Consider the following 23,432-nt stretch of genomic DNA (forward strand, 5'->3'; position numbering starts at 1 on the left):
TCTCGGGCTCTCTTGGGGTCTCTCAGGGTCTCGTGGGCTCTCTCGGGTTCTCTTGGGGTCTCTCGGGGTCTTGTGGGGTCTCTTAGGGCCAGCTCCTGCGTCTTATCCCCCTCTTTCCCACAGTGTCTCTGCGTTTTTCTGCCTCTGGTGAGACGGGGCCATTTCTCTCAAGGGTTGTTTTAAATATTCATGTTTTAATTAAAGAATTTTATTGCAGAAGCGACACATAAGATAATGAAAAAGCCGCATCCAGGGGGCCGGGAGCAAGCGAGTGTGCGCGCGTGTCCCCGCGTGTGTCCGTGTCCTGGTGTGTGCGTGTGCCGCTGGCATCACGTGCCTGCATGGGTGGGGGTGCAGGGCCGCAGCGGGAGTGGCCTCCAGGGGGACAAGGCGGTGATGTGGGGCGAGGAGCCAGCCCTGCCCGAGGCGCAGCCCTGGCTGCAGGATGGTCCCCACTCCGCGGGGTGCCCCTGCCTGACACACAGGCCCCTGCAGGGCTTCGGAGGCCTTCCCCCAACTTCCCTCAGGAGGAAGTGGCCGGAGCCCCTCTCTGGAGTCCACGGGACCCAGACAGAGGCTGGGCTTGGAATGTGGAGGGAAGATGGGAATTCAGGTGGAAGAGCCGTGCCTCTGGAGTTTGGGGGTGACGGGGAATGGGAGGGGGCGTAGGAGGGTGTCAGAGCCTTCCTGCCAGGGACTTAGGCTTATCATCCCGGCCTGGGATGCTGCTCTTTTTGTACAAGGACTCGATTATAAAAATCCAGAAAACAAGGTTTCGGGCTCATTGTAGACAATGCCCATCCCAGAGAAAATAGCAGGATGTGACCCCATGAAAATGATGCGCACGTGGAAGCCTCAGGGCAATTCCCACGCAGGTCAGAGTGCGCCCTACGCTCCCTCCGCCCAGCGGCCAGGGCTGCAGCACACACACTATGGCACTGTTTGGGCTCCACATCCGGGAAAGACGGTGAGGAGGGATGTCAGTGGAACCACTGAGGCCCAAGGTGGGGAAACGATGCGTCCAGGTCACCAAAGGGCAGAGCTGGGGCAGGACACCCTTCCCAGGGCGGGAAATACCTGCCTGACGAGGATGAGCAGCAGCAAGAAAGCGTGTAGCCCCGCAGATGAGGCCAAGCCAGCCACCTAGGTCAGCCTCGTTTCCCTTTTGTGAAGAGGGGACCGGACGACCCGGTCCTCGGGTCTGCGTGAAGCTGACGGAGATGGAGCCGCTAGCGCGGGCGCTTGCAAGAGCTGTCCCTGTCCTCCCTGTCCTACCCGAGACGGGGCCTGCGGGCAGCGGGTCCCACGGCACCTGCTGCGGCTGAGTGGGCCGCTGGCCCCCCGGGCCTGAGAGCGGGAGCCGTGGGCCCCGGTGGAGGACCAGCGCGTGCAGGGCCATGGGGTGAGGGTCTGTGGACAGGCGTAGGGTTGGGGGGGCATCAGGGAGCCGACTTGTCCCCAGCGTCCCCCTTGGCACATCCCTGAGAAGGTGGGAGAGGAGGAGCCTGGGGGCCTCTAGACAGGCCCAGCTTGGGGGGGCAGGGGTGTTCTTGGGGGTGCTGGACCTGCCGCGGGTCCCTGGGGATCCGGTGGCGAGGACACGAGGACACGAGGACCGGGGCCGCCCCCACCTGCGGGGCTGGGGAGACCTCTGCCGGAGGCGCCGGGAAGTGCGCGGCCCTCCTCCTCTGCAGGGAGCCCGCAGGCAGCGGGGAGCCGGGTGGGGGCTGGTGGCGCAGACTGGGGGCAGCACAGCCTCCAGGCGGGGGCGCCGGGCGGGAAGGGGCCCTCGCCCCCAGCGGCCATTAATCGGCTCCATTCATCCGTTAATGAGATGGAAATGAGGCGCCGAGACAGAGGGGCATTGAGTGCGGGAAAGAATGCGCTTCTTTCCGCCCGGAGGGCCGGCCCCCCAGCCGGGCCCACTGTCCGCTGCCCCGGGAAGCCTGCTGGGCACCGAGGCCCGGGGCGCTTCCCGGGGTACCCCTCCGCTCGGGGCGATCCATCTAGCCGGTGGCAGCCGTGTGCGGGGACACACGTTAAAAATAAAAACAGTAACAAGAATAGCATCCCCTGAGTGTGGGTCAGTGGCCTGAGCGCGGCCAAGGTTGGGGACAGTGTGTGACGGGGACCCGGCCTCGGGGCGTGAGGGGAGCAGGGATCCCGCGCCCGGGCCCCAGCTGAGTCTCACGAGGATCCCGAGGATCCTGGTGCAGGGCGAGACCCGCCCCCGGGGGCCAGCCCGTCCTCTGGGCCCGTGGCCCCACTCCCCAGCCTCTCCTGCCTCGCCCCCTCCTCCTCACCCCCCCACCACCTGGGTCACCAAGGTAACCAGCCCTGAAATAGTGGGTGTGCTGGCAGCTGAGGCCTAACCTGAGTCTATCCTGAAACTCTGAGCTCTGCAGCAGTTGCCATGGGAACCGAGTGGCATCCTCCAATTAGCCTGGCTTGGACACCCTCTCTCCCACCCACCGCCAGCTTCCACGTCACTCAGGCTTCCTTGTGGGGGCTGGGCTGGGGCAGCCAGGAAGGACTGGCGGGACGTGCCCCCCGACCCGTCTCCGGCCCGCCTCCCTGGACTCCGGCCCCCTCGGGCCCTCCGGGTCCGCGTGACGAGCTGGGACGGCCTCCGCGGGCGACACCAGTGGGGCCTGGAGCCCCGGCTGGGGCTTGTGGGCAGTCCTGGCAGGCAGCTCTCCCCTGGAGGGGGGCTTGTAACGGGGCGCTCGCTCCTCCTTGTCGGCGGGAGGTAACGGTCTCCCCATCTGCACCTGCCCCCCCTCCTGCCCCTGGGGTCCAGGCCCGAAGTCTGCCACCTGCCCTAGCCGCCCACCTGGCCTGGCCCGTGTGCCTGTGGAGGCCACAGCAGGGGCTCCCCACCCCTCTCCCGGGGCCCCCCGGTCTGCTCCCATGCTCCTGCACCCAGCCGCCTCTCTGGAGTCCTTATGGGATGTTGGTGGTTTAGGATGAAGTGGCATTTCTGTGGGATCATCCATGTGTATGGTCCCGCTCAGCCCTAGAGAGCCTGGCTCGTGCACCTCCGGGGCTCCTGCTCCTCAGGCAGACCCTCAGGGGGGCCTCGCCCCAGCCCCTGGCCGTCCTGACCACCGCTCTGTGAGTCTCAGTTTCCTCTGCTGTAAATGGGGTGAAAGTGGCTGTCTGGGCGGGCTGGGATTCAAGGCTCCTTGTGCTGAGCACCTGTCCCAGAGTAGGCCCCCCTCTGGTGGGGGCGGGGCAGGGACGGGGTTCCCCTGCACAGGGCGTCCCCTGGGGGAGCTGGCCTTGGTGGCTGGGGGAGGAGCAGCCCTTCCTGGAGGGTCCGACATCCTGGGTCCCTTCCCCTTTGGCCTGTTCCGAGCCGGGGGGCACGGGCACCCCATTTCAGTGGGCCTTGGTCTTCTCCTATGAACGGGGGAGCCACAAGGTGTCTCTTGTGGGAACAGAGTGACCCATGAGGGCGTCTGACTGAGGCACAGGAGGGGCTCAAACCAGACCCCCCCAGAGCGAAGAACCACGCAAAATGCAGCCCTGCTCCACCCCGTGTGGCCCTGGCAGGCCCTTCCCAGGCCCCACAGCACATCTGGGCGCCCTGAGAGCAGGGTCCGAGCCCACCCAGAGGGGCGGCCACTGAGGTCCGAGCCAGCCCCTCCGCGGGTTCCCTGCCGACCTGCCGCCCCGTCCGCCTGGCACCAGCCCACTGGGAGGGGGGGCACCGTGTGTCCTTGGCAGAGGTGCCCTGCCCCCTCCCCCCGGCCCAGGGTGGGTGCCGCCTGCCGCCAAGCCTCCCCTGTGCCCGCCCCTGGCTCCCCCTGCTGGTGGCTTCCCAGCACAGGCCTGCAGGCAATGGGGGGCACTGGCCCTCCCACGGGGCCATCCGCAGATTAGATGGGGGCCGGACAGGAGTCACCTGGACACCGCGCCCCTGACAAATCAGAGTGGGTGCTCTGGGGGCCGCCCTGACCCCACTGACTGCCCACACCCATCATCTCCGAACCCCTTCTTGCCGTTTATCTTCACACCATCAGTATGGGCAGTAGCTCCCCGGTCCTCAGATGAGAGGCAGGGGCCAGGCGGGAGGGACTTGACCATCCCATGGCGGGGGTGGGGTGGGGGCGCCACGTGATCCTGGCCTTTGGGCTCAGCGCCGGTTCTGGGTACCCTCGGGGGTCTCCGCAGCCCTCATTCCCCATGTGGTGGGGCTTACTTCCCCACGCCACAGACAAAAGCCAAACTCCGAGAGGCACCCGGGGTCCTGCCGACAGGCCAGGGGTGACCTGCCCTTGGCCTGCACCGCTGCCTGCTTCAGCCTCGGGCGAGCCCAGGGCAGGTTCCAGTGCTGGGCCTGGGCGATGCACCCCACTGTTTCCTGGCCACCTCGTAAGTGGGAGCGAGGTCGGGGTGCTTGCCCAGAGCAGGTGCTCGGTGAAGTGTGTTCCCATCCTGCTTCATGGGAGCGTAGGGGCCCCGGTGACCCCCAGGACACACGGATGGCAGCGGCCAAAGCCCAGGCAGCAGAGTGGCCCGGGCCCCTTGAGCACGGCCTTGGGACAGAAGCTGCCTTCCCCAGCCCATGGATGCGGCCCCCACACTCCGGCCCAGGATGCACAGCCTCCCTGTGACTGGCCCCTCGGCGGCCCCTCAGTGCCCTGTGTGGACTCGGGCCACCCAGGGGCTCAGACCCTCAGGGATATTAGGTCTGCATTGGGGGGGGGGGGGGCGACAGGACCCGGATGGAGGAGACTCATTTCAGGACCTGAAAGAGGTGGATGGAGGGGTGTGGGGGCCTTCGACCCCAGTGCGGCCACCAGGTGTGGAGCCTTGGTCTCCAGTGGCGTCCCTGCGTGCAGTGAGGGAATCGTGGCCAGGAGGCGGGGGACTCAGAGAACACTGGACGGGGGACCACGGGGAGGGGTCCCCCAGGGGCTGCGGCTGTGTTCAGGAGTGAGGGCCCCTGCCCTGGTGCCTACCCCACAGACTTCCGAGAGGCAGCCATGCCGCGGCAGCGGGGCTGTCTTCCCTTCATTCATTCACTCTGGACACCCCTGGGGTTCCAGCTCTGGGTCCAGCCCCTTCACTGGGGCCCCGGGGTTCAAAGCCAGTAGAGATCTTGGCACAGGTCCCCGTAGAGGGCCTCCACAGCTGGAGAGCATCGTGGCCTGGCACCTGGTGGGACACCCGGGAGGAGTGGGGTAGGCACCAGGCCCCCAAGGCAGGCCCTGCCCCAGCACCTCTGCCCCTCCTGGCCCTGCCGGCCTCTGCGGACCTGTCCAGGCCTGCACTCGTCTCCCAGTGCGCCCTCCCGAGCGTGCGTGGCGGTCTCCCGGGAGGGCTGGCGGGGGCGGGACCTGCGCCCTAAGTCCCTGCCGGGGAGACTCCCCCGGGTCAGTCCCTGAAAGACCCCCGCCCTTTGGCCCGCCCCTGGCCCTGAGCCCCGCCCTCTGATTCCTCCCAGGAGGCTGGAAGCTGTGGTCCCTGTGGGGCGAGTGCACGCGGGACTGCGGGGGAGGCCTGCAGACGCGGACGCGCACCTGCCTGCCGGCTCCCGGCGCCGAGGGCGGCTGCGAGGGGGTGCTGGAGGAGGGCCGCCTGTGCAACCGCAAGGCCTGCGGCCGTGAGTGCGCGGGGCACGGGCGGGAAGGTGGGGGGGCGCCGGGAGGACGGAGGGGGCCGGGGCGGGGCCACAGGGGCGGAGCCAAGGACGGGAGGGGCGGGGCCAATGGAGAGGGAGGGGCCCGGGCGGGGCCAAGGGGGCGGGGCCACAGAGGAGGGAGGAGCCCAGGGCGGGGCCAAGGCGGGTGGGGGCGGGGTCACAGGGGAGGGAGGGGGCCCAGGGCGGGGCCAAGGCGGGGTGGGGGCGGGGCCACAGGGGAGGGAGGAGCCCAGGGCGGGGGCAAGGCGGGGTGGGGGCGGGGGCACAGGGGAGGGAGGAGGCCCAGGGCGGGGCCAAGGAGGGGAGGGGCCACAGGGGAGGGAGGAGCCAGGGGCGGGGCCACATGGGAGGAGCCCGGGGCGGGGGAGGGGAGGGGGCGGTGCCACAGGGGAGGGCGGAGCCCTGGGCGGGGCTGGGGTGGGACCGGGTAGGCGGGAAGCCTCGAGGGCAGGGTCAGGTGGGAGGGGAGCCTGCTGCGGGGCGGGGCCAGGGGCGGGGCGAGGCCAGGTCCAGGTGGCCGAGGGCGGGTAGGTGAGGTCGGACCCAGGAGGAGGGTGGAACCCGCCCCGCCCCGTCCCGCCCGGGGTTAAGCTTTCCCCTCCCCTGCCGGGTTGGGCATCCTGGGGGGCTCACTAGGGCCCATTGTGGGTTTGCCCCTTCCAACCCCCCGCGGGGAGCCCTGGCCAGACCTGCTGGCCTCGGCCTGAACCTGACTCCAGAATGAATTTCTCTAATAAGGCTTTAACGTCCTTATGCATATTTTAGCCGCTTCCATAATTTTAAAACAAGTTGTAATGAGACTGTCATCCTTCAGGTGGTTTATTCCCCCACGAACCTTCCTGGGAAGAGCAGCGGCTCTCAAGAACCTGAGGAGGGCTCTGGGGTGTCGGGAGGCCAGGCTTGGGAGGCCGGAGCGCTGGTGGGTGGCTGAGCAGGAGAGGGCAGCTGCCACTGAGAGGAGCCGTCCTGTGGGCCGTGCCTGTGGACTCAGGCGGAGGAGAGCAGGAAGGGGCCCGGGGGTGGGGGGAGGCACGAGGTGACCTGCAGGGGGCTGGCATCAGGCCAGAGTGGCCCCGTTCTGGGTCTCCCAGCTGTCCAGTGGGGCCGCATGGCCCGGGTCGGCCGCCTGGCCCCGCTCTGGCCGGGGACTGAGGGACACAGGGCCCAGAGCGCCCCTCCAGAATTCCAGGGAGCTGCTGCAGGCAGCGGCCTGGACGCTGACCCGAGCCCGTCCCACAGCCGCCGGCCGCACCAGCTCCCGGAGCCAGTCCCTGCGGTCCACAGACGCCCGGCGGCGCGAGGAGCTGGGCGATGAGCTGCAGCACTTTGGGTTCCCGTCCCCACAGACAGGTGAGCGGGGGTGGGCAGGGGGGACCTGCCCCCGATTGTCCTAGAACACTACAGGGGAAGGTTGGTTTCAGGGGACGAGGTCTTTGGGTAAATATCGTTGTATTAATTGCTGCTGATTCTACGTAATAACCTTAATGACTTAGCATTAGATCAACCTCTGAGGTGCCAGGCGCCTGTCTCCAAGCAGACTGTTTAGGGATTGGTGCGAGGCGAGGGCCCTGTGTGGGGCTAGACCCCAGGGACCCAACGGCGGCACAAGGTCACCCAAGGGCCCTCTCAGCCTTGTAGGGGAAATGGCAAGTCCCGCAGATCAGCCCGGGTTCGAACCCCTGGAGCTTAGGAGCCTGGTGGCAGGCAGCCCTCATCGGGGGCTGTGAGCACAGAGGCAGGCCAGCAATGCTGTCGGTCTGCACCCGCAGGTGACCCCGCGGCCGAGGAGTGGTCCCCGTGGAGTGTGTGCTCCAGCACCTGCGGCGAAGGCTGGCAGACCCGCACCCGCTTCTGCGTGTCCTCGTCCTACAGCACGCAGTGCAGCGGGCCCCTGCGTGAGCAGCGGCTGTGCAATAACTCGGCTGTGTGTCCAGGTGAGGGGGCAGGGCAGGGGGGTGGGGGGGGCAGCCTCCCAGGGTTGCTGAGCCCAGCCACGCTCCCCGGTCCCCTCTGCAGTGCACGGTGCCTGGGATGAGTGGTCACCTTGGAGCCTCTGCTCCAGCACCTGCGGCCGTGGCTTCCGAGACCGCACGCGCACCTGCAGGCCCCCCCAGTTTGGAGGCAACCCCTGTGAGGGCCCTGAGAAGCAAACTAAGTTTTGCAACATCGCCTTGTGTCCTGGTAGGTGAGAGGGAGGGAGCTGGCCCAGGGGATGCACAGGCGAAGGAAGGAGAGGGGAAGGGCCCCAGGAGTCCAGGGCCGACTTGCTGGGGTGCCTAGAGGTCCGGGACCCTCGGGCCTTCTCACTCATGGGTCATGGGTGTGGGGGAGCTGCCCCCAGTGGTCGTACCCACATCCTGGGCCTCATGGTGGTGTGGCAGGGCCCCTGGGGCATCCACACTGGTGACCCAGGCTCCTGTCCCCGTCGCGGTGTTGGGTGGCGAGATCCCGGGGCTCGCCTGTGGCCCGGCCCGTGTGGTGGGCTGCTGGGCCCCCGGAGGCCTTCACACCTATGGCCCAGGCTGGGCGTGAGGCCCTGGGTATTCACGCTGGCTTCCCGTCCCCTTTCTCCCCCGGGCCGGGCAGTGGATGGAAATTGGAATGAGTGGTCAAGCTGGAGCACGTGCTCCGCCAGCTGCTCCCAGGGCCGGCAGCAGCGCACCCGGGAGTGCAACGGGCCTTCCTATGGGGGCGCCGAATGCCAGGGCCACTGGGTGGAGACTCGAGACTGCTTCCTCCAGCAGTGCCCAGGTCAGGAGCATGCCCCGGGGCCTGTGGGTGGAGGACCCGGCGGGCATGGGGGGTGTGTCAGTGGGAAAACCGGGGTGGTCGCAGGGACCCAGCCCGGGAGGCACTGGTTTTCTTTGCACCGAGCTGAGCTCTGGTTCTGCTCCCCGCTCTCCATTTCTTCTCTCCTCATGGCTCCCTGCTGCTCCATCCCCCTGCTGGGCTGGCCTGCTGTGTCTCTTCATCCTGTGGCTCCCGGACCTGTCCGTGCCTGGCCGCACCCCGCAGTGGATGGGAAGTGGCAGGCCTGGGCGTCGTGGGGCGGCTGCAGTGTCACGTGCGGGGGCGGCACACAGCGCCGGGAACGTGTGTGCTCCGGTCCCTTCTTCGGGGGAGCAGCCTGCCAGGGCCCACAGGACGAGTATCGGCAGTGCAGCGCCCAGCGGTGTCCCGGTGAGTGTCCTCTGTCCTGTCCCCAGGGCTCTGAGCTGCTGGGCGGGCCTGGGGCTTAGCCTGGCTGGGAATGGCTCTGCCTCGGGACAGCGGGTTTCCCAGAGGGCCCTCGAGCCTGCCCCCAGCTCACGGCCCCCCTTCCCATACCCTGCCGCACCTGCTGCCTCTGGCCCCCCACAGAGCCCCACGAGATCTGTGATGAGGACAACTTTGGCACAGTGGTCTGGAAGGAGACTCCAGCAGGAGAGGTGGCCGCAGTCCGGTGTCCCCGCAATGCCACAGGTGAGGGCTGGGGGGGAGGCAGGTGGCATGGGCTCCCGTCCCATCCTCACAGGGAGGCACCGAGATGCCCTCCGGGCCCGGCCCCAAAGAGCGGTCAGCTCATGCCGCTGAAGCCAGGGCAGCACGGCCGGGACCCACGCGGCCAGCCACTCACGGTGTCCGAGCGCTCACCAAGAGCCAGCTTCTGCACAGAGCCCGTTGCGTGGGATGTCCAGTTATAGGAGGGAAACTGACTCACAAGGAAGTTAGTGCACTTGCCCTGGGCTTGGTGGCCCTGAGGGGGGAGCTGACTCTGAGTGCCAGCAGCCTTAATCCCCATGCACCCTGCGGAGGGTTTTGGGGGGCTGTGGAGAAGCAGGATGTGCTCCTAGGGGAAGGGCTGGGTCTTCTTTGTCCCCCTGATTGAGGGGATGCCAGCGCTTTGTGTACCTTGGTTTACTGTGTGACGTTCAGGAAGGGGCTCGATCTCTCTGAGCCTCCATTTTCACTCTGCAAAAGGAGGGCATTGGGGGCTCTCCCGACGGGGTGTCCGAAGGAAAGGGTGGGGCAGTACACGCAGGTCGGGGAGAGTGGTGGGGGGTGTATCCGAGCCCCACCCCCGTTTGTTTGCACATTCCTGGGAGCACCTTGCAAATCCAGAGAAGCAAAGAAAACACGGGTCACGTGATGGCGTGACCTCCAGCCTTTTGCCTGCACATGTGACCGGATCGTCCCTCCCTGTGATCCTGGTCCACGATATGGAACGGGTGCCCGTTCCCACCCGGTGGCTCCTGTCGAGTGGCAGCTCCTTGTGGTCATCACTGTCGTGTGTGTGTGCAGCTGTGCCCGCTCCCCTGGTGGCTGCTCCCTGGGAGGATGTTCCGTGCCCCAGCTGACGCCCAGTGCCCGTCAGTGTCCCAGGACACCCAGGCCAGCTGAGGCCCCCGCTGTTCTGCGGGTGGAGCTGGGCAGGGCCCAGGCTGTTGGCTCTGCAGGGCCTCTGTGTCCAGAGGGGCTGCGGGAGAGGCCCCCAACTTGGCCGAGGCCTCCCCCTCCACGCAGTCGGGTCCTGTGTCCCTGGCCCAGCAGCTGACCCACAGGAGCTGCCGCTAAACGTGTGGAAGGAAAGAACCAGGGAAGGCCCCTGGGCACGCTGGGGGCTGGAGGGGCTGGAGTCTAGGATCGGGGAGTGGGATTCCCGCGCTGGAGGCAGACGTGGCCCGCGGTCTCCCCAGGCCTCATCCTGCGGCGCTGTGAGCTGGACGAGGAAGGCATCGCCTACTGGGAGCCCCCCACCTACATCCGCTGTGTCTCCATCGACTATCGGAACATCCAGATGATGGTGAGAGCAGGCTCTGGGGTGTCCCGCCCTGCCCGGCACCCACCACTGCCCTTTAGCCACAGACCCAGCCCTGTGGCTGGTGTCCCATGGCACGGCCTGTGGGCACGAGTCAGCTATGGCCCCTGGCCGGGGGCTGCAGGAGGCCCAAGCCTGGGGGTACGTGTCCTGCAGAATCGTGGCACCCAACCCCCTCCGTCTCCCCCAGACCCGGGAGCACCTGGCGAAGGCTCAGCGTGGGCTGCCCGGGGAGGGGGTCTCCGAGGTCATCCAGACGCTGGTGGAGATCTCCCAGGACGGGACCAGCTACAGTGGGGACCTCCTCTCCACCATCGATGTCTTGAGGAACATGACTGAGATCTTCCGGAGGGCGTACTACAGCCCCACCCCTGGGGACGCGCAGGTGGGCTCCCAGGGGGCAGCCCCGGGAGGGCGCCTGGGAAGGGGAATGGGGGTCCCTGGCTCCAGCCTCAGAGCCCTGACCCTGGTCGCACACTGAGCCCTAATTCTGCTGCCTCCTCTGCTTACTGGCCTTTCTTCCTCTTCTTTCTAGAACTTTGTACAGATTATCAGCAACCTGCTGGCAGAAGAGAACCGGGACAAGTGGGAGGAGGCCCAGCTGGTATGGACACCAGTCTGGGCCCCGTGGTCAGAGCAGCAGGGCGGGCACAGGCATGTCTGTTTCCTCCCTGGGGCCCAGGCCAGCCTGGGGGGGCCCAGGGCTCGAACCCCAGCGGGACCTCTGAGCTGGTGTGACTTTGGGCTTCTGGCTCCCCACCCACCAGAGCTCAGTGGGCTCAGGGGCAGGAGTGGGCAGAGGTGTTGGCGACGTGGCACGTGTCAGTCACGGGGACATGGTCAGCCCCCCTTCCTCCTGGACTGACCTGGAACCTGCCACCATTCCTGACCCCGGGACAGCAGTCAGTGTAAGGACTGGGGATACACAGAGACCCCACCCTTGTTTCCAGGCTGGGCCCCTGCCCACGAGCACAGCAGCCCCTCAGGGCTCAAGGTTGTGCTCCACAAAATGTCAGCAGACACTCTGAGGTCCAAGCCTGGTTCCCAGGGTGGGTCCGGAGCTCCTCAGTGCCCAGGGATGGGTGTCAGGACCCTGGATGGGGGGGCCGCAGGTGCAGGAGCAGAAGCTGGGAGGCCGTGTCCCAGGCCGGGTGCAGGGGCCTTCGATGACACCCTCAGTTCACTCTGCGGTCCCCACGGCTCTGAGGCTCCCTGCCCTACCCCCACCCCGTCCCCAGATGGGTCCCAACGCCAAGGAGCTCTTCCGGCTGGTGGAGGACTTCGTGGGCGTCATCGGCTTCCGCATGAAAGACCTGCGGGACGCGTACCAGGTCACAGACAACCTGGGTGAGCCCCCGCCCGGCCCTCTCCTCAGCCCTGGGCTGCCCTCCTGCCTCAGTTTCCTCATCCACGGGAACAGGCAGCGGCTAGACACCCTCCACGGCTCTCCTCACGGCCTCATGCAGACGCGGCCCCTGCTCCATGATGACCACGGCCCATCGGGACCCCACAGGAGGACTGTGGGGTGTCTCAGCCCGAGTCCTGGGCCAGAGCCAGCCCCTACTTGCACCCCCAGTGTCCTCGCTGCTCGGGACCGTGCAGCCGGCCCTTCTGTGCCTCCAACCCCAAGGGTCTCGTCAGAGGGTCTCTGGCTCTACCCAGTGTAGACGCACCCTCCAGTCTCTCAGACGGGACAGCGACCAGTGCTCGCCCCTGGGGACACAGACAGCTCCAAATGCCCCGGGGCCTGGGAGGTCAACCACCCGGCCTATCCTGCCAGACACCTGCAGCTAACGTATTCACCGGTCGTCAGCCCACATCCCACCCACACCCCGCCCCCATATGCCTACACACCCGCATGCCCTTGCCTCACATCCTCTACATACCCCACACCCACACCCCCCTTCACGTCCACGCACACTTCGTGTACCCACACGCCCCATAGGTCCACACACCGACGCGGCCCACAGGCCCATATCCCATCCACTGGGCCCCATCTCTGTCCTAGGTCTCCTGTGGGGAAGGTGCCCTGGTCCCCGGAGTGGGCCCCACAGGGTCACGGAGGGGCAAGGGTGCACGGGCAGGGGGCCCCGTGACAGCAAAGGCAGGGATGAGGTGGGAACTGGCTGGGGTGGGCTTTTGTCGGGGCAGAAGGTGGGCGAAGGCCAGGGGTAGCTGGGCACCTCCGGGGAGGCTGTGGTCCCCCGACACCTACGAGGGCAGGCCACGGGGTGCTGGGAGAAGGGACATGGGTAGGCCGGGGGAGGGGGCCAGGGAGATAGCGGGAGCCCCCCCCCCCATCCTGCGCTAGAGCCCGGGGATGCCCTGTGAGGCGGGGCCTGGGCTCCAGCAGCCCGGGGAGGAAGGGGGCCCAGGGGACAGGGACCGGAGTGCAGAAGCCACCTGCGGCCCTGTGGGGGACGGCCTGGGTCTTCACAGTGGCCGGGCTGGCCCCTGTGAGAGGTGAGGCCCCGGGACCGAGGCTCCGGTTGCTCAACGGCTGTCTGTGTGTCTGTCTGTCTGTCCCTGCTGTCTCTGGGCCGCCCCCTCTGCCCCAGTCCTTAGCATCCATAAGCTCCCAGCCAGCGGAGCCACAGACATCAGCTTCCCCATGAAGGGCTGGCGGGCCACGGGCGACTGGGCCAAGGTGCCGGAGGACAGGGTCACCGTGTCCAAGAGCGTCTTCTCCACGGGGCTGGCAGGTGAGGGGCCCCTGCGGGAGACTCAGGCCCTGGGGTCTGAGGGCCCAGCACCCAAGGGCTTCCTTCTGGAGTCCGACCTGCGGCCTCAAGGGCCAGCGCTGCACTCATTTCTTCTCAGTGTTCCTGAGGTCACCCCCTCCTCCAGGAAGCCCTCCCTGCCCTTCCGGCTTTGGGAGGCTCCTGGGCAGCCTTTGCCGAGTGCACCAACAGGCCCGGTCACCGCGGGGAGGGAAGGGGTCCACCCGGAAGCACACGGGAGCCAACGCTGGCTCCAAAGAAGAGAAGCGCACCCTGCCCGGCCCCCGGGGGTCACTTCGGGGGCCCCAGGTAGCGATGCCAGCTCTGACGGCTGTGCTGTGTGCGTGACGGGGGCGGACGTGACCCAGGAGCCCCCCCCCGGGCTGTGTGCTTCCCTTGCTGGAGCAAGGCCGCGGCTGAGGCGGCGGGAGAGGCTGACGGCAGTGCCCTCTTCCAGAGGCGGACGACTCGTCTGTGTTCGTGGTGGGCACCGTGCTCTACAGGAACCTGGGCAGCTTCCTGGCCCTGCAGAGGTGGGAGGCGGCGGGAGACGGGGTGCACGGGGGCCTGCGGGAGGGGCCAGGGCCGGGCTCGAGGCTGGGGTTGGTGTTAGGGTCAGGGCCGGGGTCGAGGTCAGGGTTGGGGTCAGGGCCGGGGTCAAGGTCAGGGTTGGGGTTGAAGTCAGGGGCTGGGGTCGGGGTCAGGGTCAGGGCCGGGGTCAGGGTCAGGGTTAGGGTCGGGAAGTAGGCTGGGGTGAGGCCAGGGCTGGGGTCAGGGTCAGAGCCGGGGTCAGTGTTGGGGTCAGGGTCTAGGTCCGGGCCAAGGTCGGTGTTGGGGTCAGAGTCAGGATCAGGGCCGGGGCTGGGGTCGAGGTCAGGGTCGAGGTCAGGGTCGGGGCTGGGGTCGGTGTCGGGGTCAGGGTCAAGGTCAGAGTTAGGGTCGGGAACTAGGCTGGGGTCAGGGCGAGGCCAGGGCTGGGGTCAGGGTCGGGGCCGGGCTCGGTGTTGGGGTCAGAGTCAGGATCAGGGCTGGGGCTGGGGCTGGGGTCGAGGTCAGGGTTGGGGTTAGGGCCAGGGCTGGGGTCGAGGTCAGGGTCGGGGCCGGGGTCGGTGTCGGGGTCAGGGTCAGGGTCAGGGTTGGCGCCGGGGCTAGGGTCAGGGCCTGGAGGGGGACCAGGACCAGGGGAACCCCTACGCGGCCCTGACACGACCTGCCGGCTCTGCCCCAGGAACACGACCGTGCTCAACTCCAAGGTCATCTCCGTGACCGTGAAGCCCCCGCCCCGCTCCCTGCTCACGCCCTTGGAGATTGAGTTTGCCCACGTGTACAACGTGAGTGCCCTCCGTGTGCGGCTGTGCGGGCTTGATTCCTGCCCCTGATGCCACCCGGTCCCACGGCCGCCTGGGGTGTCCCGTTAGCTCGTGTCCCTGAGACAGGCTCGGGGAGGTTTGGCTCACGGCCGGGCGACGTGGGAGGCCAACCTCAACCCGCGTCTGCAGCCGCACCGGCGCTGTGGCCCCTCCTGACGGGAGTCTGCCCCGGCCGCACAGCCCCGCCAAGCCCTGCTCCCTGGGGCTCCCACCGCTCACCGGAGCCGGGGTGCACGTGCCCTTGGAGCAGCTGACGGCCAGGAGGCCAAGCTGGGAGCCCAGGCCGTCACCCAGCCGGGACAGAGGGCGCCAGGCCCCGAACCCCAGGCCAGGGTCGTGGCAGGAACTGGTCCTGCTCCTTCCCACCGTGTGGCCCTGGGCAAGTTGCCGTCCCTCTCTGTGCCTGGGCTCCCCCTCACGTGTGAGCGGCAGGCTTGGTGGAGAGTCGTGGGCTCCAGCCCCACTCAGGGAGGGGTCGGGGGCTCCTCGAGGCCACGCAGCTGGGGACCTCAAGGGGCCCGTTCCTTGGCCACCCTGGGCCCGTTTCCTCCTCCTCAGACCCCATCTCCGGGGGCCACAGCAGAGTCAGAATGTCCACCTAGCACGCCTGTGGGTGGCCCCTGGCAGTGACCCTCGCGCGGGCCGGTGGGGTGGCCCTGTGACCCTGACTCCTCCCCGCTCTCTCCCAGGGCACCACCAACCAGACCTGTATCCTGTGGGACGAGTCAGATGTGTAAGTTCCCGCGGACTTCGTGGCCTCTGGCCTCCAGGGTGGGCTCGGGGGAGGCTGGCCCACAGGGGAGGGCGACAGAGTCGGACTCGAGGCCATGTCCTCCCTTCCATCCGTGTCTCACACGCTGCCTCCCTGCCCAGCTCCGGCTCTGAGGCCACTTGAAGCCCACCCAGCCCGCCTCCCACCCTTCCCAGGAAAGAGTTGTGTAAAGGCCCCAAAGTGGGAGCAGCCTCCAGAGGAGGGTCAGAATTGGGGGACATAGGGCGGGAAAGAGGTTGGCGCTGGATCCTGGTGGGTCAGGTGAGCCTGGTGGGAGCTAGGCCTTCCCCACTGCAGGGGTCGGGGGGCCAGGCGGGTGGGCATCCCTGTCACAACCCGTCTCTCTCAGTGCAGGCGTCAGCATCCCGTACGCCTCCCGGCACCCCTTCCCCGGGCTGGCTGGAAGTGTGAGTCTGCATAGTCTGGCCCCGGCCTGGGGGTCCTTGCAGCACCCTTGTGGTCTGGGCAGTGCAGTGTTGAGTGTGTGTCCTGGGGGTTCAGGAGGGCTCCCACAGCGGCTGACCTTGCAGGGGGACTGGTGTGCCTGGCGGAGGGGGGGATTGAGATGGAAGCACACCTTGAGCCAAAATGTGGAACTTGGACGGGACAGGTGGAATGTGAGGTGTGGCTGGAAGAGCAGGTGGCTGGGGAACAGGCGGGATGGGGCCAGTTGTAGGCTGCGGTATAGGAACTCTGGAAGTTGTTGGAATGAGATCATCATCTACCCATCCATCCATCCATCCATCCATCCACCCGTCTATCCACCCCATCCATCCATCCATTTGCCCCATCTACCCATCCATCATCCATCCACCCACCCACCCATCCACCCATCCACCCATCCACCCATCCATCCATCCATCCATCCATCATGCATCCACCCCATCCATCCATCTACCCCATCCATCCACCCCATCCATCCATCCGTCCCCATCCATGTACCCATCCCTCACCCCCATCCATCCCCAACTATCCATCCACCACCTCCATCCACCCATCCATCCTCCAGGGATTACCAACCACAGACAAGGCACTTGTCTATCAGGTTTTATCCTCAACCTTGTCCTGTCCAGTGAGGAGGGGCAGTAAAGCAGGAACCTATAGGCTCCTATGAAACTGTCAGGTCATGCCACTTGCCAAGAAGTGGGACCAGATGGATCTGGTGGCAGGTGGGGTGAAGTCCCTTTTAAAGCAGGTTCGTGGGAGCCCCTCTGAGGAGATAAGGTTTGAGCAAAGGCCTGACGTCGCACCGTGCATGTGAGTGTCTGGAGACCAGCATTCTGGAAAGGGGCGGGTGGTACCAGGGCCCTGTGCCGAGGCCCTGCGGGGCCGGTCGGCAGGTTCGGCGGGCCTGTCCTGCTCCGGGCCTGGGGTGTGAGGTAGGGCCTGGGGGAGGGCTGGCGGCCTGCAGCCCCGGCAAGGGGCCCGCGGCTACGGTCATTGTCCTGTGCTTTTCTCTGGGTTTTCCGAGCGGCACAACCCCTTGGTGTAAAATGGGGCGTCTGAACAGAAAGATGAAAGAAAAAGCAAGAAAGCAGGCCCTCGCTCACAGCGCCCCAGCCGGCCCTCAGAGCTTTGCGTTCCCAGGCGGCAGGTTGCGCAGTGGCCTCCGGTCCATCGGTCCAGCCCTTCGCCGCGGCCTCCATCCCCTCCCCAGGGGGGGAGGTTCAAAGGCTGCTGCAGCCCCCGGGCCACACGGTTCGTGCCTACTGGAGGGGCCTCCCACTCTCCTGACCGGCACCAGCGTCCTGGCTCCCACAGCCGCACCACGTTGCCGTGGTCCCCTTGACGTCCGGTCCCAGGACGCTCCCAGGCTCTTGGAAGCAAACTGCCTTCCAGAGACGTGGGATTCATCCCCCTTGGCATCCCTGGGCCGCGGGCTGTGGGAGCTCTGGCCAGCCCAGAGTGCGGCCAGGCCACCGTCCCCGGAGCCCCGTGTGGCCGGGGACGGACGCGCCCTCTGGGGGCATCAGCCTCCCATCCTGGGGCCACCTCTGGCCCTGAGCTCCACCTGCCCTTCCTCTCTCGGGTGTGGGAGCCTGCGCACTGTCCCGGCGAGGCCCACCCGCCCCCGGTCACCCCGGATGCCTGGCATTGTGAAGGTTTCTGAGCCTGGGGGCCCAGGCCCCGAGGACAGAAGGGAGGTGCCAGTAGCTGTGCCACGTTTGAGGTGTGCCCCAGTCAGCGTTCGCACACGAGCTCCCCGTCTGGTCCTGGGCGTGGCCCTGGGAGCCCGGCTGCACTGCGTCTGTCACCTCTGAGAAAGCCGAGCCTCCTGGAGGGGCCTGTGACTCAGCATCTGACCCAGGACTGGGCAGCCTGGGACCCACGGGGGAGGGGGGCTGTGCTGGAGAGGGCTGGCTCCACCCCCGCACACCCCACCCCTGGTCTGCGCTGGGCACCTTCCCCTTCCATGGCCAGCTGGGGTGCTCCTCATCCCATGCGTGGGCTCAGAGGAGCCCAGGGGTTCCTAGATGACCTGACATAGGGTCCAGGGCAAGGGCCCCAAGTCGGCTTCCAGCTGTGACCTAGGAACTGAGTCTGCTGGCATGGACCTGTGTGTGCAGGGCGGCATGAGAAAGAGTGTCGCACATGTTCAGGATTGGGGGGCTTGGGGACAGGGAGCCAGTGGCCATCTGATGAGAAATAGTGATTTTCCTTCCATGACGTGATCCCTAACTGAGCCCTGTCCTGATAACAGACTTAGCCTTCACGCAAGTCACCTGCTGAGCCCTGACCTTGGTCACTCTGGGCCTGACCTTGGTCACTTGAGCCCTGACCCCTGGTCACATAATGAGCCCTGGTGAGCCTTGACTTTGGATACTCTGAGCACTTACTGTGGTCACTCTCTGAGCCCTGACCCTGGTCACACCCTGAGCCCTGACTCTCATCACTTTCTGAGCCCTGAGCCTGACCCCTCACACACTGAGCCCTGCCCTTGGTCATTCTAAGCCCAGACCCTCGTCACTCTCTGAGCCCTGACCCGGGTCAGATGCTGACCCCTGACCTTCATCAAATACTGAGCTTTGATCCTGGTCACACACTGAATCCTGAACCCTGCCCCTAGTTACACTCTGAGCCTTGTAGCCCTAACCTTGGTCACACAAGCCCCGACCTTCATCAAACACCGAGCCCTGACCCTGGTCACTCTCTGGCCCCAGTCACAAGCTGAACCTAACCCTAATCACACATAACCTTGACCCTGGTCACTCCCTGAGCCCTGACCTTGGTCACACTCTGGGCCCTGATCCTGGTCACATTCTGAGCCCTACCCTGGTCACTCTCTGATCCCTGACCCTGGTCACAATAGGGCCCTGGTCCTGGTCACATTCTGAGCCCTACCCTGGTCACTCTCTGATCCCTGACCCTGGTCACAATAGGGCCCTGGTCCTGGTCACTCTCTGAGCCCTGACCCTGGTCACACACTGACCCTGACCCTAATCACACCCTGAGCCCTAACCCTGATCACTCTCTGACCCCTGACCTGGTCACACTCTGGGCCCTGACCCTGGTCATGCTCTCAGCCCTGACCCTGGTCACCACTGACCCCTGACCCTGGTCACACTCTCAGCCCTAACCCCTGACCCAGGTCACACCCTGAGCCCAGACCCTGGTCACACACTGAGCCCTGACCCTGGTCGCACACTGAGCCCTGATCCTGGTCACACTCTGAGCCCTGGTCTTGGTCACTCTCTGGGCCCTAATCCTGGTCACTCTCTGATCCCCAACCCTGGTCACTATCTGGACCCTGGTCACATACTGACCCTGACCCTAATCACACACTGAGCCCTAACCCTGGTTATACTCTGATCCCTGACCCTGGTCACACTCTGGGCCCTGGTCCCATTCACAACCTGAGCCCTGACCATGGTCACACTTTCAGCCCTGACCTTGTTCACTCTGGGCCCTGACCCTGGTCACCACTGACCCCTGACCCTGGTCACACACTGAGCCCTGATCCTGGTCACACTGGGCCCTGACCCGGTCACACTCTCAGCCCTGACCCTGGTCACACCCTGAACCCTAACCCCGGTCACACTCTGGGCCCTGGTCCTGGTGACTTTCTGGGCCCTGGACCCAGTCACTCTCTGGGCCCTGATTCCGGTCACACTCTGGGCCCTGACCCTGGTCATGCTCTGGGCCCTGGTTCCGGTTACTCTCTGAGCCCTAATCCCAGTCACTCTCTGATCCCTGACCCTGGTCACTATTGGGCCCTGGTCACACACTGACCCTGACCCTGATCACACACTGAGCCCTAACCCTGGTCACTCTTTGATCCCTGACCCTGGTCACAATCTGGGCCCTGACCCTGGTCACAGTCTGAACCTTGACCCTGGTCATACTCTGGACCCTGACTGTGTGTCTCATCTGGAACCCGTTGTGTGTGTTCACATATGTCATACGTGTGTCATATGCTTGCAGGGCCACCTCCTCTTGTAGATACTTGCGACAGTTGACCATGTGACATGCTCATCTTAGAAAAAAATGAGTCAGAGGCTTCCACCCACAGCACAGACCCTCCACCTGCCTCGCCCCCAGTTATACACACACATTTCCACACAGAGCCTTGACACCCACACTTGACATCTCTGTAAACACTGGGCCCTGACAGCTCCCTGGAGCCCCCTGCCCCGGAAGCCCAAGTTATGTGGCGGGTGCCCCCCTCCCAGCCAAAGACCCGGATCTCGGGCTCCGGAACCCCAGCTGACAGCATGGCTCGGCACCCCTCCCCCGCAGCCTCCGGCAGCCTGGCCCTGGCAGTGAGGGGGGAGTGGGAGTGCTGGCGGGTGGGGGGTCCCTGCCAAGCTCCCAGCCGTTCAGGAGGACGGGAGGACGCGTGGAGGATGGGTGACAGAGCTGATGAGGGCCCAGAGCACATCCCGGGCCTCGGTCCCGTGGTCCTGAGAAGCCGGCTCCTGGCCTCCCCCTCAGGCAGCTGCTCAGTTAGAGCATGAAAGTCGGAGCTGGTGGGATCCGGGACCGGACCGTCCGCTCTGCGGCCGGCACGTAGGGCCGCCGGGCCCGTGTGGTGAGCAGGCGGGGGGCAGGCACTCCCCGCAGTGCTCCTCCTGCCCAGCCGGCGCTCGGGGGTGTCTGCTGGGGGCCAGGCCTGTGAGGGCCGGGAGGGGCAGGGTCGGGGCGCCGGGTGGGGGCTTCCCTTACTGGTGGCTCTGGGCCCCGACACCCTGCCGGGCGGACGCTGGGCTGGTGGAGAGGGTGGCGGCCTGCACACTCCGTGGGGCTCCCTCCTTGCAGCCTGACCCCGCCGGGCTCTGCAGATTCCCCCCCCCCTCCCCCCCCCGTGTGCAGGGAGACCGGCCCAGGATGCCGAGCGGCCAGCGGGGTCGCCCTCAGGTCCCTGCTGCAGACCCCGGCCGGCCCCTCCGCGGGCCCCTGCCCTTGTGCCCGGTCCCTTTAAGAGCCTCGCCCCCACCCTTGGTTTCCTTGGAGAGGGCAGCGAGGAGCAGGCCGAGGGGAGGGGAGCGGAAGGGAGAGTTGGCAGGGTCCTAGGTCCCTGTGGGCTGCTTCCCAGCTGAGTCTCCCAGGAAGGCTGGTTTCTGCTGGGGACGGAGGAGGGCGGAAGGGAGGGGGAGGGGACAGGAGACCACCCCCTCCGCAGCCCCTACCCCTGCTCTGAGGCTTTGCCCTTGGGGGCAAGGTGGTGCCAGAGCCCCCAGGGGACCTGCCCTCTCCTGCAGGGGCTGCTGAGCCCACCCGCCTGTCTCCTCGCAGGGCTGGGAGCTGGAGGGCACAGACAAGGCCACAAGGTCATGGCCCGCGACGGCTGCCGTGCTCTGAACCCGGGGTGGGGCCGTGGGCACCCCCCACCGCTCCCTGGCTGACAGCCCGGCGCCCCCAGCCACTGCCCACCACCCCGTGGCCCCCCGGCTGCCATCATCCTCAGGGCAGCGGGACAATTAGCCTGTTGGCCCTGTGTGGCCCCTGCGCCCAGTTGTGCTGCAGCCCCAGTCACCACCTGGCCCGGAGGCCTTCTCGGCCACGATCCTACACCCACATTCCCGTCCCGGCCGCGATCCTACACCCACGCTCCCATCCACTACTGCCCAGCTCTGACGCCAGCTAGCCAGGAGGCCATGTGTCCTCCTGTGTGCCCCTCCCGGGGCAGGGCCTGGGTCCCATCCACTGTCCACGCGCTTCCGCTGATGGAGACACACAGTGAACCCACGGGAGGTGACAAGGCCGCTGGAATGGGCCCCACTGGGACCGCGTTCCCATCCTCGGGGGCTGGGGATTTACCCACTCAGTGCCTAAGCACATCTCACCCGAACCTAGCACCCAGTGTGGTGTGACCTTGGTGGCAGTGTCCTGCCATCAGGGTGTCCCCATGCCACCTGCCCAGCAGGATGTCCACCAGGATGAGCCCACCCCCTCTGCGCCCTCACATACAGGTCAGTGGCCCCCGGGGAGGGCAGAGGCCAAAGAAGCTGAGCCTGCCCTGGACATGGCTTCGAGTTGTCCCCCTGGGGTGCCTGCTTGGGCCTGTGTCCCAAGGGCCAGGGTCTGTTGGGTCCTCAAGCCACACTCGGCTGGTCAGGACGGCTCCTCGCTCCAGCTCGGGAATCCCTGGCTCTGCTCACACTGGACGGGCAAGCCCTGGCCTCAGTTTCCTTGACTGTACACTGGACCAAATGAGGGCCCACCACCACCCAGTCTGCGAGGGTGTCACCCAGCCCCCGGCCCCCACCACGCTCCCCAGGCCGTGGTGAAGAGCGGGACTGGCCCCAGCCGCCCACCCTGCCCTGCCCCTCTCCCCGCTTTCCTCTTGTTCTGCTAGAAAAAGCAGCCACTTGCTCCTGGCCTGTGATGGACACGGCGAGGCCTGTCGGAGAGGGAGCTTTGGCAGAGGATCGGGGTGGAGTCTGGCCCCGTTGGGGGGGTCAGATGTGCACCAGGCCTGGGCGTGCTGCTGTGGAGGGCACATCTTGGGGTGGGGGCCTTTCCTAGACGGAGCGTCAGGGCACACGAGCCTCCCTCCGCTCTGTGTCCAGCCGTGACTGGCTGCCCCTGCGTCTGTCCTGTGGCTGGGGATCTGGCCCTGTGAGCGGAGCGTCCACAGAGACTCGAGGGTGACGGGCCGGGTGGCCAGTCAGGGAGGGGAGGCCCCTGAGCTCACAGATCCGCCAGAGTGGGCCCTGGGGCTTGGTGTCAGGGCATGCCTGCCAGTGGGGGGGGACAAATTGAGTCCACTCTGTTGTCCCTGGTCATGTGGCTGAGTGGCCAGAGGCCTTGGACGAGGGGCTCGGGGCCGGGCGGGGCCGTTGCCATCAGCACCCCTGGCCCCCCAGCAGCACCCCCACCCCACAGACCCTGCAGCACCAGCCTGTGCTGGGCTCTGGCTCGGGGAGGGGAGGCCAGAGCTGCCCTCAGGGAGGAGGAGGTAAACCCACAGGGACCCCAGTGCTGGGCACTAGGATGCTGGGCAGCACCGGGAAGTGACGGGGGGTGTGCCCCGGAGTGCAGGGGGACACAGCAGGGCACTCTGGGAGGGGCCTGGGCCTGGCCAGCAGAGCTGCTTTAGGGTGCCCCCCCCGCAGGGGTTCTGTTAACCCATTGTCTGCCCCCCCGGGGGCACCGCGCCCCAAGTCTGCACTCATACTGGTGCCCGGCAACGCGGAGAGGGCTCCCAGGAGCCCTGGGCCCCAGGAGGAGGGGTCAGCACTGGGGGCTGCCCGCTGCCCCGGGCTGTGCTCACCTCTGTTCCTGCAGGGACGGCCTGGCCCCGTCCTGCCGCCTCCCAGGCCCACCCCTTGGGCCCCGGCCCCCTGCCCGCACTGTCCTAGCAGTGTCACCGCTCAGGGCCTCTCTGAAGCCACACCCCTGTGTCTAGAGGGGCTGCCCCGGGCCTGCCCTGTGCTGTAGCTGGGCAGGTGGGGGGCGCAGGGGTCCCACCTGCAGTGGGCCTGGCCTCGAGTCTCGGTCCCACTCCTGACCAGTGGGGTTATTGGGGGCGCACCCTTCATCTCCTTGGGACTCAGTTTCCACATGTGTCAAATGGGGCTGCTGCATGTCAAGTACAGGCCGTGGAGCAGGAAATGCTCGGCCCATAGGCAGCTTCCTCGCCCCTCCTCCGGGAAGCCTGCGGGGAGACCCCTCCTGGGCA

General features: G+C 66.7%; 1 protein-coding gene across 6 annotated transcripts in view; it reads left to right on the forward strand.

Annotated features, from left to right (window-relative positions):
- ADGRB1 (adhesion G protein-coupled receptor B1) overlaps nt 1–23,432 on the forward strand; it is a 73,642-nt gene that overhangs the window by 17,416 nt on the left and 32,794 nt on the right. For all 6 annotated transcript variants that reach the window (XM_077847467.1, XM_077847463.1, XM_077847465.1 and 3 more), the window contains exons 3-17: nt 5,453–5,611; nt 6,890–7,000; nt 7,420–7,584; nt 7,667–7,831; nt 8,237–8,401; nt 8,666–8,830; nt 9,011–9,112; nt 10,327–10,433; nt 10,639–10,833; nt 10,984–11,052; nt 11,687–11,795; nt 13,007–13,150; nt 13,626–13,701; nt 14,397–14,499; nt 15,228–15,271. In XM_077847467.1, the coding sequence (XP_077703593.1) occupies nt 5,453–5,611; nt 6,890–7,000; nt 7,420–7,584; nt 7,667–7,831; nt 8,237–8,401; nt 8,666–8,830; nt 9,011–9,112; nt 10,327–10,433; nt 10,639–10,833; nt 10,984–11,052; nt 11,687–11,795; nt 13,007–13,150; nt 13,626–13,701; nt 14,397–14,499; nt 15,228–15,271 (1,879 nt within the window). The remainder of the gene's footprint in view (nt 1–5,452; nt 5,612–6,889; nt 7,001–7,419; nt 7,585–7,666; nt 7,832–8,236; nt 8,402–8,665; nt 8,831–9,010; nt 9,113–10,326; nt 10,434–10,638; nt 10,834–10,983; nt 11,053–11,686; nt 11,796–13,006; nt 13,151–13,625; nt 13,702–14,396; nt 14,500–15,227; nt 15,272–23,432) is intronic.

This window comes from Canis aureus, chromosome 14 (assembly GCF_053574225.1).
Source record: "Canis aureus isolate CA01 chromosome 14, VMU_Caureus_v.1.0, whole genome shotgun sequence".
Classification (NCBI taxonomy): Eukaryota; Metazoa; Chordata; class Mammalia; order Carnivora; family Canidae; genus Canis; species Canis aureus.